At 34.2% G+C, this 15,209-nt stretch overlaps 1 protein-coding gene across 3 annotated transcripts in view; it reads left to right on the top strand.

The window, feature by feature from the left end:
* Positions 1–15,209, top strand: part of Fstl5 (follistatin like 5) — a 585,582-nt gene that overhangs the window by 435,912 nt on the left and 134,461 nt on the right. For all 3 annotated transcript variants that reach the window (XM_052180341.1, XM_052180340.1, XM_052180339.1), the window contains exon 8: positions 11,768–11,929. In XM_052180341.1, the coding sequence (XP_052036301.1) occupies positions 11,768–11,929 (162 nt within the window). The remainder of the gene's footprint in view (positions 1–11,767; positions 11,930–15,209) is intronic.

Genomic DNA, 15,209 nt, shown 5'->3' with positions numbered 1-15,209 from the left:
AACAAACTCTTGGTGCATTTTTTTCTAAGCACATTAACCAGTTGTAAGTTTCTGCACTAGCAAAATTCTGCACTAAGAAATTTCTCTGATAAGATCTGAAATATAGAAGATTGTATGTATACGGAAATAAGAATGAAGAGAGAAATTTTGGTGATGTTAATATATCCATTTAGTAGTAAGTCTTGCCTGAAGCCTGTGATCTTCCCAACTATGATCTCTGAGCCATACTAACAGTAGGATGTAGGCTTAGGTTTTTCAAAACAAGCTTTAATTAGGGTTCTCAAACACTTCAACCTCCCTTCTCACCCACTGATCTAAGATAGCAGAAGAAGATGGTTAATAGGGCAAGGCGTATGTGGACCTGTTTAGAAATAGTTTTTGGTAGTTGTTCCAATCTTCATTATCAGAATATCAACAGTCCACTCCAGACCATTGAACATTAATCAGGAGCAACAGTTCAGTCCAATCAGCAAACCCCAAACATGAATCAGTAGCAGTGGCTCATTCCAAAAGAAAAGGAAAGGCTCAGCTAAATTAGCATGAGTCTGCAGAAGCAGCCACAATACCATGAGGTGTTTTCCCTCTACAAAGTCATGATAAGTAATGAATAATGACGACCAGCAAACCGTTGCAAGGTGTACCAATGCTTCATTCACTGTCTGTTGGATTTTACTTATACTCTTTTCAAACATCATGTATCCTCTCAAGTGTCTGTCTCAGCATAATATCCTCTCACATGTGTGCTTTCACTAAAATATCCTCTCATTAAGAGAGCTTTCAGGAAAACATCACATGTCGCAACAGAGGCTTAAAAAAATTTAAGAAATTTCCACTTCAATATGAAGCATTGGTTTATATCTGTAGAGCAGGCCTTAAAACCAATCATAAAGCAAGTAGTACCAACTTAACCTTAATGGATAAGATTGTCTAAACATCACTTATTATAAGACAACTATCTTGGTTCAAGTTTCATCTTATTGCAGATAAAAGTCTACACATTAATGTTCAGTTTTTATGTTAACAGAAGTTACATTTTTCTGAGATAAATGCTTAAGTTTGACTGATTAATAACATGGTAGGCTTTTATTTACTTTCTATTTTATTTTCATGAGAAAAAGAATTAGCATTAAAATTTTGTATTCTTACTATCAATGTGTGAATGTATAGGCTGATTTACAGTTTTGACATTTTTTTTGACATTGTCATTTTAAACATTTAAATACATTGTAGTAATACCTTAGTAACATCATATTCTGCATTTAATTAATGGTGTTTTGTAGTGTAAAGTATGAGCCCTCAGTACATGTGTTTCTAGTACAGAGTTCTAAGTTTGAACAATATCCCCAGTTCTGGTTGAGTTTCATAATATATAAAAATTTAAAATATTATTCTATGTAGTGTAAAAACATGAAAAAATATGCATTGCTATTTTTAAAAGCCATACAATGAAATTTCTTCTTTGCTTTACAATAGTATATCCATATATTATTTTAAGACTTCTTTTTATTACCATAGTTTTGTACTGCTGAGATTTCTTTTGAAAGTAAATATCATGTTAATGTGTTAAACATTATTTTTAACAATGGTTTTAACAGCTTTATTTAAGAGGGCCTTTTAAATAAATTAACATCATAGTTATTCCTTAGTTCAAATAGTATTTATAATACATATTTAAAATTTATTCTGAAATGGGCAAATATATTTATAAGTCTCAAAATACTATCCTAAGTGTTCATAGCTAGGTAAGTTCCAAAGAATTTTTCTCTCTTGACAATTTCAACCTGCTACAAAACTATCTATGCTTCTTTGGAGTGATAGGGTACATAAGTAGAGTACATCTATAGAAGAATTTAACCTAAGCCAGGAGAAGTTTCTTATTTTTGGTTTATTATACTTTTCTTTTCAAAATTCCAAACTAAGTTAATTAATATTAATAATTTTATATTTTCTCTATTGAAAACGTTCCTAATATCACTGTAAACAGCAATGGTATCATGGTTTAATTTCTACTCATCTATATAGATTTTGTATCTCAAATATCTATTACAGATTATTACATTAAAATGCTTCATATTTCAAGCGAGGAAAAAAGGCATTGAAGTAGCAGGCAGGAATGAGTCTTCAAAGTCTCTTATCTAGGTAGGAACAAGTCTTGTTGAAATTCTGCATCATAAGTAATTTTCTGTAATACATTTGGACATTTGGCCTTGTGTCTTCCTATGTGCTACAGTTTTTCCACATGGTGGAATAAAGTTAGTACGACAGTGACATTTCCCACCTCATTGGATTAAGAAAAGTCCTCATCATCCATGCTACATATCTTTGCATGTCTCCGTGACATGAGGACATTCTATGTATGATTCCCTGGGGGATGACACACTCTAAATGTGGATTCTATGGTCCATACTCAATCGCAGGCTGAACAAGAAACAGAGAAGGAGAAACGTAGCCAGGTGCTAGATATGAATAGGCTGCTGCCACTTGCACTCACTGCCATGGCTTCCCTGCCACCAAGGACCGCAGTACTGATAAAAGCGAGCCTGTGCCTTTCCCTCCACAGCAGACTGCAATGCCGTTACATGAATGCAAGTAGGCTTTCACCCATTAAGATGCTTTCAGTTGGTGTATGTCACAGACCCAAGGAAGGTCACTTATATACTTAGTAAGGCCACAAGCTTTAGAAAAGGACGAATAAAACTTCCCATGATTATATAACTCTTCACCTGCTTTTCAATATAATATGAATGATGGGACTACTTCATTTAATTTTTAGCATATTAATAATTAATCCATTTTTAGAACTCTCTTATTTTAATTTCTACTAATGTGGTATGCATTGACTCAAAGTAGCCCAGGGAAGAAATGGTTTATTTCATCTTACACTTCTAGGGAATAGTCACTAACTGAGGGAAGTTAATGTAAGAGTTGAATGCAGTGATGTAGAGGTGGGATTGGAATAGAGAGCAGGAGCAGTGCTACTTACTGACTTGTTCCTTCTGGTTTTCTCACCTTACCTTTTATGTAACTCAGAACCAACTGCCAATGGTTGGCACTCACATGGGGGCCCCACAACAACTGGTAGAACATCATACTAAGTGAGGTAACCCAGACTCAAAAGGTGAATCATGGTATGCACTCACTAATAAGTGGTTATTAACCTAGAAAACTGGAATACCCAAAACATAATCTACACATCAAATGAGATACAAAAAGAAAGGAGGAGTGGTCCCTGGTTCTGGAAAGACTCAGTGAAACAGTATTCGGCAAAACCAGAACGGGGAACTGGGAAGGGGTGGGAGGGAGGACAGGGGAAGAGAAGGGGGCTTACGGGACTTTTGGGGAGTGGGGGGGGCTAGAAAAGGGGAAATCATTTTAAATGTAAATAAATTATATCGAATAAAAAAAATTAAAAAAAAAAGAAAAAAAAGAAAATTCCCTACACTCTTGCCCACAGGCCAGTTTTATAGAGGTGGTTTCTCAATTGCAGAAATCTAAACAGTACAGAGCCAGAAGCTCTCTATATAACCCAGGCTGTTCTTGATCTGATAGTCTTCTTTAGTGAAAGACACATATCTGTTCTCTCCCTCTCTCTCTCTTCCTCTCTCTCTCTCTCTGAACTTTGTGTGTGTGTGTGTGCATGTGTGCGTGTGTGCGTGTGTGTGCGTGTGTGTGTGTGTTTTTCAGGTAGACTTTCTAAAAGTAATAACTTTTGAAACTTTGAGACTAGAGTGTGAACACATGAGCTTTCACAATATTAAGCAAGAGCAGAGCAGATCTAACTAAATTAAGCCTAGATAAACTATTGCCACCCAAGCAGCTTAAAAATTGAATGATTTTTCAACATATCATGGAATAGGAAGATATAATATATAAATCTCACAAAAGATTATAGCTGTATGTATTCTGATCTTAATTTTATACTTTACCTTCCACATTTGTTACAGACCATCCTTTCATGGAGACTGTGATAATGTGATCAGAGAGCTCTGTAATATTGACAAGAGGCACTGTGAATCTCATGAATACAAAAAGACTGCTTTGGGACAGTGTTAAAGAGAAATTGATGGCTTTAATAATGTCAGAGACAAAAGGCATTGGACAGGCTCAGTAGCATTTAAAATATTTATTAAACCCAGTCTGTAATTTTTCATAGGAAAGTTGCTTTAATGACAAAGAAAGTCATAATACAAACAGAACAATCCAGATGCCACAGTGAATCAGCACTTGTTCAGACACATTTATATTCCTACCCTCAAGCTTTCTCAGAATCCTTCCTAACAGTTGCAGCTGTTTGAATAATTTGTGGGAGAGCTGTGATAGAATTCTGCAAAAGAGTTGAAGATAATGGCATAAAACAAATGAAAAGCAATCAGAGACCTGACTATGGACCTTTGGTTGGAATGAAGTCATCACTTTGGTCTAGATCTTTGACTCTAGTTAAAATCTGGTTCCCATAGCAGCCAGGCTCTGCTACTTCCATATGGCCTAGGCAAAAAAGTGCAGCAACTTCTGAGACAAATCATAATCTGAACATATAGGGAAGAGGCAGAAACATCTTTGAAGGCAATGGAGATAATATTTTCTCTTTAGATGTTTTCTAATGTTAGGTTAGGCAATTTTTTAGGATAAAATTATTTTATTAGACATTTCCTGTCTTTCCAAATGCAATGAGGTTTGTGAGCCTTTGAAAATATATTCATATGCTTGATAATTTTATGGCTACCTTTATTGAATACAGTATAATTTTAAGTTAATTAAGTATACTTCCATATTAATACCAAAATTTCCAGAAAGACCTAAGTAAATATTATTATAAATATTATACTTTATTTTAACTGTATTTTAAGTTCTACATTTTGAGTATCAGAGTCCCATTTATACAATAAAGTTTGTGCAAAGATTCATTAAAATGTCTCATATTTTACTCTTGAACAAGCTGTTTATCCCTATTCAATATCTTTTTATTTAGATTTCCTATATGTGAATTGTTAGACAACTTTTTGATTACCTTTCTTTAATGTATTAAGAATTAACATTTATTTTAAATATATAATAGAATATTATTCAATTTCCTTGATAATTTTTACTCCAATTCTTTGCAAAATTCACTGGTGTATTAATTTACATGACAATAGCACTTTGAAAGGATGATTTTAATATATTTTTAATATTGACAGTCTATCAAATATAGTTCAACTAAAAGTCTATCTTAGAGTTTTAATACAAACTAATTGAGTCTCATTATAATCACAGAGGAAGTCATGTTTAATAATCTGCACCAGATGATAAAAATTTGATTTAGAAACTATATTGTTTGGTGATGTGTCTGGCCATTGTAAACTCAGAACACTTCAATGTATGTAGTAGTTTGACCAGGCTTGGTTTAGGGCGTGGCAATATGAGGATGTGTGGCCTTTTTATAGGAAGTATGTCATTGTGGACTTTGTAGGATTGTGGACTATTGTGGGATAAGGGCTTTAAGACCCTCATCCTAACTACTTGGAAGTCAGTCTTCTTCTAGCAGTCTTCAGATGAAGATGTAGAACTCTCAGCTTCTCCTGTACCATGCTTGCCTGGATGCTGCAATCTTCCCACCTTGATGATTATGAGTGAACTTCTGAACCTGTAAGCCAGCCCCAATTAAATATAATCTTTATAAGAGTTGGCTTGGTCATGGTATCTGTTTACAGCAGTAAAACTCTAAGATAGCATGTTAATGTAGAAAAGAGAGAAATAGAAGATGGCTGGTAATGTAAGTTTGAGCAATTTCAATACTTTTTTGAAAAATCTTTTAAATAGGTACAAATCCCATGTTTGGGTAAAAATTTTGTCTGACTAAAATTCATACATTCATATCATTTGTGGGCTTTTACATTTTAGAAAAAAATCAGTTAGGTTTTGTGGACAACTTTAACAGCATGTAATTCAGTTATTAAATAATTTTGGATTCGTACATAATATTATATTATTCTGTATTATTTTAAGTACTTATCTATGTCTGTGTGTATGTGCATTACACATATGTGTATTCACATGTGTGTATGGGTAGATCTCTAGGTACAGCTCTTCATGAATTTATGTGTGCATGGATATGAGGCATTAAGCTGACAGCAGACTTCTTCATCAAGAACTCTTCAACTTACTGAATCAGGTTCTCTTTTTTTTTTCCCTTGAACTCTCCAGTTCTGGCTGTGTAAGTTGATAGCTTATTTGGGCTATCTCATCAATATCACCTGGGCAATTTTGTTGGCTCATAATTTGGCAATACTGTATGGCAATATTTTATTGACCTATCAAGCATTTAAACTAGTGTGGTTGGAAACAATCCATAAACTGTTTTTGCTTTTCAGTTCTTGAGAGATATCAAATATCATCAAGAAACACTGAATTTATACATGGTGCTGTCACACCGCTAACATCTTCAGGTGCAGGAGGTTGAGGAATGATCATAAACATAAGTTCAACCAAACTTAATAAGGAGGATGCAGTCTTAACACCTGACTGCTGGGTAGCGGCTGTGTGGGAAGAAAGAAACAAACTAAAAAGGAAAAGTGAAAAAGGACAGCAAAGAGAAAATTCAGGAAAGCACCCTACCTTTGTGTGCATTCTTGGAAGTCTGTTGGAAAACTTCCTTTTCAGTGTGAGCAACCAGTTGCTCAATCTCATCTGAAAAGACTTGCCTTTCTTAGGGTTTCTATTACTATGGTGAATCATTAACAGCAAGTTTGGAAAGGAAATATTTGGCTTACATATCTACATTATAGTCCATCACTGAAGGAAGTCATGATAGGAACTCTAAGTGGGGTGGAACCTGGAGAGGGGAGCTGGTGCAGAGGTCATGGAGGGTCGCTGCTTATTTGCTTTTTTGTCATGGCCCGCTCAGCTTAATTTCTTATAGAATGACAGCCCAACATTACTGTATTTTCTGAGTTTTTTCTAGAAATTTACATGAAAATTTATTTAAGAATGAAGATCTTTTGTTACTGTACATGTGAATTTTGATAATATATGTCATATTTAGTTGATAATAATATAATTCTATCATTCAAAGCAAAATAGACAGAAAATGTTATGTAATTTCGAAGAATATACATGAATAATTGGATAAATGGGTATAATAGGATAATTAAAAGCAAAAATTTTACATAAAAAAATAGTTAGTTCATAGTGACTTCCTACTAAAAATATTTGTCCTCGAAGAACTTAAAATGTTCTTTGGAGGATTATTAACTTTTGAATGTAAGCTGCTGCCAATCCTCATTGATATTATATTACATATTTATCAGGAATGAATTTGTTTTTAAAGTTGTTGCTTGTTGTTTATGAGGTTCAATATTTGCTATACTAATCTCTGTTTACCCTCTAATTCTGTTGCTGACCATCATTTAATGCCAGTAGAATGACTGAGGTGTATATCAGAACAAAAATCTGTTGTTTTCTCCAAACAGTTCAGCTGAGAATTAAAATTCAATATTGCAAATTTAGTATTCAATAGTTTTGTTTCTCTGAAATCAGAATACTTGGTAAATCAACACAGGTAACAACCCAGAAAGAGATTGATCTTCTTTGAAATCCTTTCCTTTGGCGGTGAGGATTAGTATAACTGAAGGCAGCCTATATATAATCTATACATTTTACATGGATAATGTACAATCTATCTTTTTGAGTTGATTGATATTTATTCTTTAAAGCTAACTAATATGTTTATGCTGTCTCTTGCTTTCTATCCTGAAAGGAAAAGGCCACAGATTGTATTGATTCTCATTTTGGTCATATATTATGTGGCAAGATACATTTTTTTATTAAATATTTATTAAGAGTTGTTTCCCTCCTGGATCTTTATATAAATCTTTTTTAAAAGCTCATTTCCAGACTCTCTGGTGATTAGGAGATGAAAGATGAGGCGTGAGTGCTTCAAAGATATTTTGTCTATGTTTGTGTGGACTTGCCTATCATTTTAAAAAGCTGGCTGTTCTAAATGTAAACAAAATAAAATGCTAACAAAGCTACTCAGTGGTAGATATAGGAGACAAATGTGATAATGAGACCAGGTCCTAAAAGTATCATGACGACCATGAAAAATGTAACCTATGTATCAAAACAAATTATTTAAGTTGTAGTAGATTTGGAAAAACAGCTAGGAACTACCTCCCCATCATGAATAGGTTATTTTTATATTTTTTGTATTGTATTGCAGGAGATGGGATACAGTAAACTTGCTGCAGTTATAGCTTTGAATATCTATGAGGTTCCCATTTTTATAAATGCTAAAGGCAATACTAAGATAGTCCAACCTGCAGAACTTTCTTTTTATTTATTTTATTTTTTTAATAAATATTTTTATTTTCTATATTCTTTGTTTACATTCCAAATGATTTCCCCTTTCCCGGATCCCCCCCTCCCCATATGTCCCATAAACCTTCTTCTCTCCATCCATTCAGGTCTTCTCTTAATCCTGCTTTATCTTCATTACAGCTGATGAGAGCCTACTTTTAGACTGTTACAGCATCACTAGAAAGAGAACAAAAGATTCCATACTAATTGTGTGCCTACACTCTGGACCTTATTACTTAAACTACCATGTGATTTACATGGGGTTTACTGTGTCAATAGATCTTGAAAGATGATGCTTTCCTTGGTCAATCAGAATTTTATTAGCAGCAGAGCACTAGAAACAGGTGCCATGAAATTAAATTTTGCCCAGATTTAAATACTAAAGAGAATCTTAAATTTGTTGTAACATATAAATTTGACATTAACGCACACACAGCCTATTAAGCACAAAGGATATAAGGTGTCCCAGTTATTTTATGGTGTGATCACAATTATTACCAAAAGACTTGTAAAACAGTTTTGTTTTTTGTTTGTTTGTTTTGTTTATTTTGATTTTGTTTTTTGACTTACACAAGAGGGAGATTCCGCAATGTCACAGAAGGCACAAGAACAAATGACAGGAGCAGAAAGCTCAAATTTCCTACCTTTAATCTCAAGCACAAAGCAGGGAGAGTGACCTGCAAGATGTGTGAGGAAAAAGATTCAACTCATGACTCTGATGACATATTTCCACCAGCAAGCAAGGCTGCCTCAGTGACATTCTTTGTCTCTCAAGGCTACATCTTTTATTTTATTTGATTACTTATATACTTATTTTTTTTATTTATTAATTTTACATCCCACTCACTGCACCCCATCAGCCCCTCCCACAATCTTTCCCTTATATCCCCTTGCCTTCTCCTTTGAAAGGGTGATGCCCCCTGGTATCCCCCCACCATGGCATTTAGTGGGCATCCATTCCATCCTGACACTCTGTATGACAAGGCAAATCTTTTCCACTGAGGCCAAACAAGACAGCCAGGCTAGAAAAACATACCCCAGGAACAGGCAACAGCTTTTGGGATAGCCCCAGCTCTAGTTGTTTGGACCCACATAAAGACTAAGCTTCTCATTTGCTACCTATGTGTGCACACACGGGAGAGGAGTGTTGACCCAACCTGTGTATGTTCTTTGGTTGGTGGTTCAGTGTCTGAGAGCCCCAAGGATCCAGGTTTGTTGACTCTGTTAGTTTTCCTGTGGAGTTCCTATCCCCTTTGGGCAGTCCCTTTCACTGGCTGTAGCTCACAAGCTAGGATGGATGTCCAGTGACTGCAAGGATCATTAATATACTCTCAGTTAGTCAAATAATAAACTTGCCCCTCTACACCTGGCTTGTTATTAATGTGTAGTCTGAATATTTCACTCACGTCCCACATTTGTGTGTCTATCATATTAAAGACTAAAGCTGTCTCCTAGTTCTCCTCTTTTTATCCATTCTTATTGCTATAGACTTATTTTATGTGCATGAGTTTTTCACCTCTATGTATGCATGTCGTGTGTGTGTTTAATTCTCACCGAAGTCAGATGAGAGTATCAGATTCCCTAAAACTGGAATTGGATGATTTGGAAGAACCATGTCGGTGCTGTCAACTGAACCCAAGTCTTCCCATCTGCAATTGGCACCAGTGGTTTTAGCCACTGAGCCACATTTTCCAGTGCCTTCTTCATCTTTTTTGATAATTTCCTGTGATGATCCAAAAAAATGTAATTCAATTGAGGTTTAAGTTACTGATTTGTGTTGGTGCTTGTGATTGTGGGGGTCATAGCTATGGCATTTTCAGCAAATTCAATGATAGAATGGGTTACTATGCTTCCTTTCTTTTCCATTTTTCCTGAAATATGCTGTTTATTCTATAAGTAGAGATAAGTTATGTATGAATACATTAATAAAAGACATATCACATGACAACAATTTTATACTTTTTCCATTTTATTAGTATTACATTTGTGATTATAATTTAATCATATCTCTCCCTTCAGTTTCCATCCTACAAACCCTCACATGTGACCGTCCACTCTTTCCTTTAAATTTATTGCCTGCTTTTTCTCTTTGTTATTTATTACATATATGTATATACATATATATTCTAAAATATAACCCATTCAGTCCATATAATGTTACTTTTTGTACTTCTGTTTTAAGGGCTATTTCATAAGATTTAAAACATTTGATTTGTACATTTAGAACTATGATTTAACTTGATTTAAATTATATATACATTTAAATATATTATGAAGAAGGAATCAAGTTCATGTTCCTGGATGGATTAACTGTTCTGCTGGACATTATCAGGGCACTATGTATAGATTATATATACATATAATATATATATGTATACATAATTTAAATATTTTATCAAGTAGGACTTATAATGTTTGACTTATACATTTAGAGCTCTGATTTAACTTAAATCAATATATATATATACATATATATTATATATGTTTATATAATTTAAATATATTATGAAGAAGAAGTCAAGTTCATGTTCCTGGGTGAGTTAACTGTTCTACTGGACATTATCTTGGCACTATGTAAAATATCAGTTGACTGTAGCAGTGTCTGGTTATTTCTTGGCTTTCAACTATACTCCACAGCTCTCTGTGATTATCTTCATTTCAGTATCTTACAGCTCTAACAACCAATATGGTGTCACTTTAGATTTCATTCTACTTTTTGAGATTATTTTGGCCACTTGGGGTTCCTTTTAACTCTTCATGGATCTGAGCATTACCTATTAGACTTCTGTATAAAACTAAATTTAAAGGTTAATTGAGGGTGAACTTACACCTTCAAATCAATTTGGGAATATTAAATTTATCAATAATGTTTTCATTTTACCAACCAATTGATTTTATTTATTTTATCTACTTTAAATCTTTGCAATACTGTTTTGTCGTGTTTAGTATAATGTATTACACACTTTAAACAAAATTCATTGCTAATAGTTAGGGTTTAGTGTACTCTTATATATAAAATTGTATTAATTTCTAATTGTACTGTTGCAAGGAAAAGTATTCCTTCTAACTATATACATATTTATTCAAATAACTCAACCCATAGGGTATTAGTTCTTTATAATGCATTTTAAGTGCTAATTTAATGACTATGTCATCCTTTAGTTGGCCTATTTCAACATTATTTTTTCAAGATTTTATAGTTTTTGAAACATGATATATCATGTTTGGATTGTGGTTTTCTTTTTCTGACATTGGCTCAGAATTACCTGACATTCAAAAATCCCTGGGACATTATAGTAGATTCTTATATCAGGAAACTAATTATACAACCTAATAAAAATATATAATTCATAAGTGATCATCTTATATTTTTCTTCATTTCCAGAATCAAATAGTAAATGCTGATGACTTACCCATTTTTTCTCCCATTTAGTTCCTCCAGTCATCCGAGTGTATCCAGAGAGTCAGGCCAGAGAACCTGGAGTAACTGCAAGCCTTAGGTGCCATGCAGAGGGCATACCCGACCCTCAGATTGGCTGGCTGAAGAATGGAATGGACATTACCCCAAAGCTCTCCAAACAGCTCACACTCCAAGGTGCCTGTTTCTTACATTCTTTTCATTAAATAAGTGTGCACATCTATTAGAGTAAACTTGAGAAAAAGAATCCAAGACAGAAGAAATGTGAGAAAATGAGTTATTGTAGCAACTCTGAGGAGTAAGTAAAACATGGTCACATCTAAGACAAAAGTGATAGAATTTTCTATATGTTTAGTGTTGTAAATAATAGTCTTGTCATAGAGATTAATATAAGGTGCCATTATTTTGGTGATAAGAAAACTGTTTAATTGCATACCTCTTTTGATTAATTGGTCTACAATTGTTTCTTTGCTCCCTGGTGACATCTTGAGTGTGTTTATCAACCTCTTCAGATTGAAGTATCACTTCTAGCATTCTCTGCAGAACTGGGGGTGATGTAGTAGTTAAACATTCCTTTAATTTGCTTTTTTTTTTTTAAAGTCACGGAAAGTTTTTGTTCTTGCTGCTTTTTTTGTTCTTTTATTTTTTTATTTCTCCATTAATTTAGTGGGTAGTGTTATGAGTAGTCTGGATTATCAGTTGTGGCCTTTCAAAACTTAAAATACATCCTTTTAACCCCCTTATGGCTTTAAAAATTTCCATCAAATAATCAGATGTTATTCTGATGGGACCACACTTGTAATTGATCTCTCTCTCTCTCTTACAGCTTTCAATACTCTTTTATACATCTGTGGCTTTAATACTGCAACCATAATATGTGACAGAAATTTGCTATGATGTTCTCCTTCTATTTCAACAATTACAAGTCTAACTTTTCCATGTTTTATAAGGCTCTACATTGTTCTGTCAATATACTTTTATAAATATATCATTGACATTTGCTAGGTAATCCAATTCTTTTACCATTTCTTCTAAGCCCGATACTCAGTTTTCCATAGGATTCATTTTGTTGGAGAGGTTTTCTGCTTAGGATTTGGTTTTGGTATATTAAGGTAGTCATTTCCAGTATTAATTTAAGCTTCCCTTTAATGATTCCATCTCTTTGTACGAATTATATTTTCACAAGTTGTTCTGAATTCATTATTCATTAATGTATTTTTGTTGTTGTTTTCTTGAAGTACAGCAATGACACCTTGATGTCCTCTTAACCTAGTTATAATCATTCTTTGGAGTTCTTTTTTAAATTTATTAATTATTTTATCATTCTTTAAAATTCTTGTTTGCAAGTTCTTCCAGCTAGTTCTCACTGGGGGTCACTACATTTCTCAGATGTTCATGTTGATTTTATTTCTGCACTGCAACTCTCACATCTGGAGTTACTTGAGTGGAATAGTGGACAAGGTTTTGCTTGACTTTGAACTGTTCATTTGTCCACACCACCAAGTACAAAGGTGTTGAGAAAATTGGACATGTGGGCCAGGCCTTCATGATCTAGTGACACTCACTAATCATCACCAGAATTCGCCTTGAACGGTCAGTGTCTGGGGACTCCTTACCTGCATACATCAGCAAATAGAGTATGAAATTTATGCATTTATGCTGTTTGCATGTCTGTGTCTGTACCCTAGCCACAGAAAGCTAACCAAATTAATAGAAATAGAATAAAGAACAGTCCAAACATCCTTCACTCCTGCCCTATTTTGCCCATTTGTCACAGTAACCTATTTTATACATACGTAAAAGGACCATAAACATCAGGAGGGAAGCAGGGGATTTTATGTTGAAAGAGGCAAAATTTTCTTTGAGAAGGACAATGTGAGAACCAGTCCCCTTTGACGGGCTCTGAGTGTCCTTCTTACTTACTGATTTATGAAGAACAGGATTTTAAGCATGTCCTTATCATTATGTGATCATTTCTATTTATTTTGTAAGTTAGAAAACAAGGCCATTTGCTTTTAGTGACAGATAAAAATTGAAGCCTTAAATATTCCACTTGAATCTCTGGATATTTCCTCAAAAAAAAAATAGAAGTCTACAAAGGAACATAAGAGTTTAAGTATACCATAGGTCACCTGAATTTATAGCTCTCTCCATAATATCCTATGAAATGTGATATATATATATATATATATACTCTTCTCAGTGACCCATGGAAGCTTCTCTGATTTATCACATTCTAGGTCATAAGGCAAGCCTTATAAAAATTGTAATAATTCCTTGTCTCATATCAGATTAAAGTATAACTGGAAATCAACAGGAGAAACCACAGAAACTATCTAACCACTAAGTAATATTCTTTGGAAGATCCTGGGTCATGAGTAAATTGGAGGGCGAAGTGAAAATTCTTGTAATTAAATTAAAATAGTAAGACTAGGACCAGGAAGTTTTGAAAGGACAATTTACAACTCTAAGTGTTCACACACACACACACACACACACACACACACCACAAAAGAAAAAGAAAAAGAAAAAAAGGACTGAAAGTTCTCAAATAAATAATGTTTAACCTTAAAAAATTCTAGAAAAATAAGCAAGTCAAATGATATACAATAAAAATTTAAAAACTAGCAAATGTATCCTACAGATTTTCTGAGCTGTGAATAGGTTTGTAGGCTGTTCCTAATTAAGAGTCAATGAGTAGGAGATGGAAAGTTGGGAGTAAGTGGGTAATGGTAAATGAATAAGAAAACATATGGGTCATGGGTATAAGAAACACTAGAAAATACGATGCAGAGTATGGGCAGAGAAACGAAGCCTGTTCCAAGGGGTGATCATCTAAACTACAACGGAACAGTAAAATCCCAACACTAAGGACAATAAAAGAAAAATTAAAATTAGCAAATGATATGAAACAGAAATAAACTTCAGTATCAGTTCTTTCTTAGGGAATCGTTCCCCCCAACACACACACACACACACACACACACACACACACACACACACACACACACTGTTTGGTTTTTGGCAGGGTATCTACAGGCAAGTAGAAGCACTATTCATCTCAGACAGAAAAATTGAGTCAGATGTCTTCTGTATTAGTTACTTGCTGTTGTTGGGAGTGAAGAGTTGACCAAAGCAACTTAAGGAAAAAGGATTTATTCTGTCCTCAACTTGGAGGGATACATTCCATTATGGCAGCACAGGCAAGATGGAAGGATACTGGCTGATCAGATTGTTTTGGCAGTGAGGAATTGAACAGTGAGCAGGAAATGAATCTGTTTTGGGAAGCCTCGTGGCTTCTTCCCACTGTATTTCCCCTAGAGAGTCTATCCCTTAGAGATTCCACAAACTTCTAAATAAGTGCCACTTTCTGGGAACCAAGTGCTCAAACATATGTACCTATGGAGGCATTCCCATTTAAGCTACATTTTCTGATAGTTTTTTGTGGAGGAAGACA

The sequence above is a fragment of the Apodemus sylvaticus genome, chromosome 4, assembly GCF_947179515.1.
Source record: "Apodemus sylvaticus chromosome 4, mApoSyl1.1, whole genome shotgun sequence".
In the NCBI taxonomy this organism is placed as follows: domain Eukaryota; kingdom Metazoa; phylum Chordata; class Mammalia; order Rodentia; family Muridae; genus Apodemus; species Apodemus sylvaticus.
Note: the sequence above shows the minus strand (reverse complement) of the source record. Positions and strands in the feature narration are given on the sequence as shown.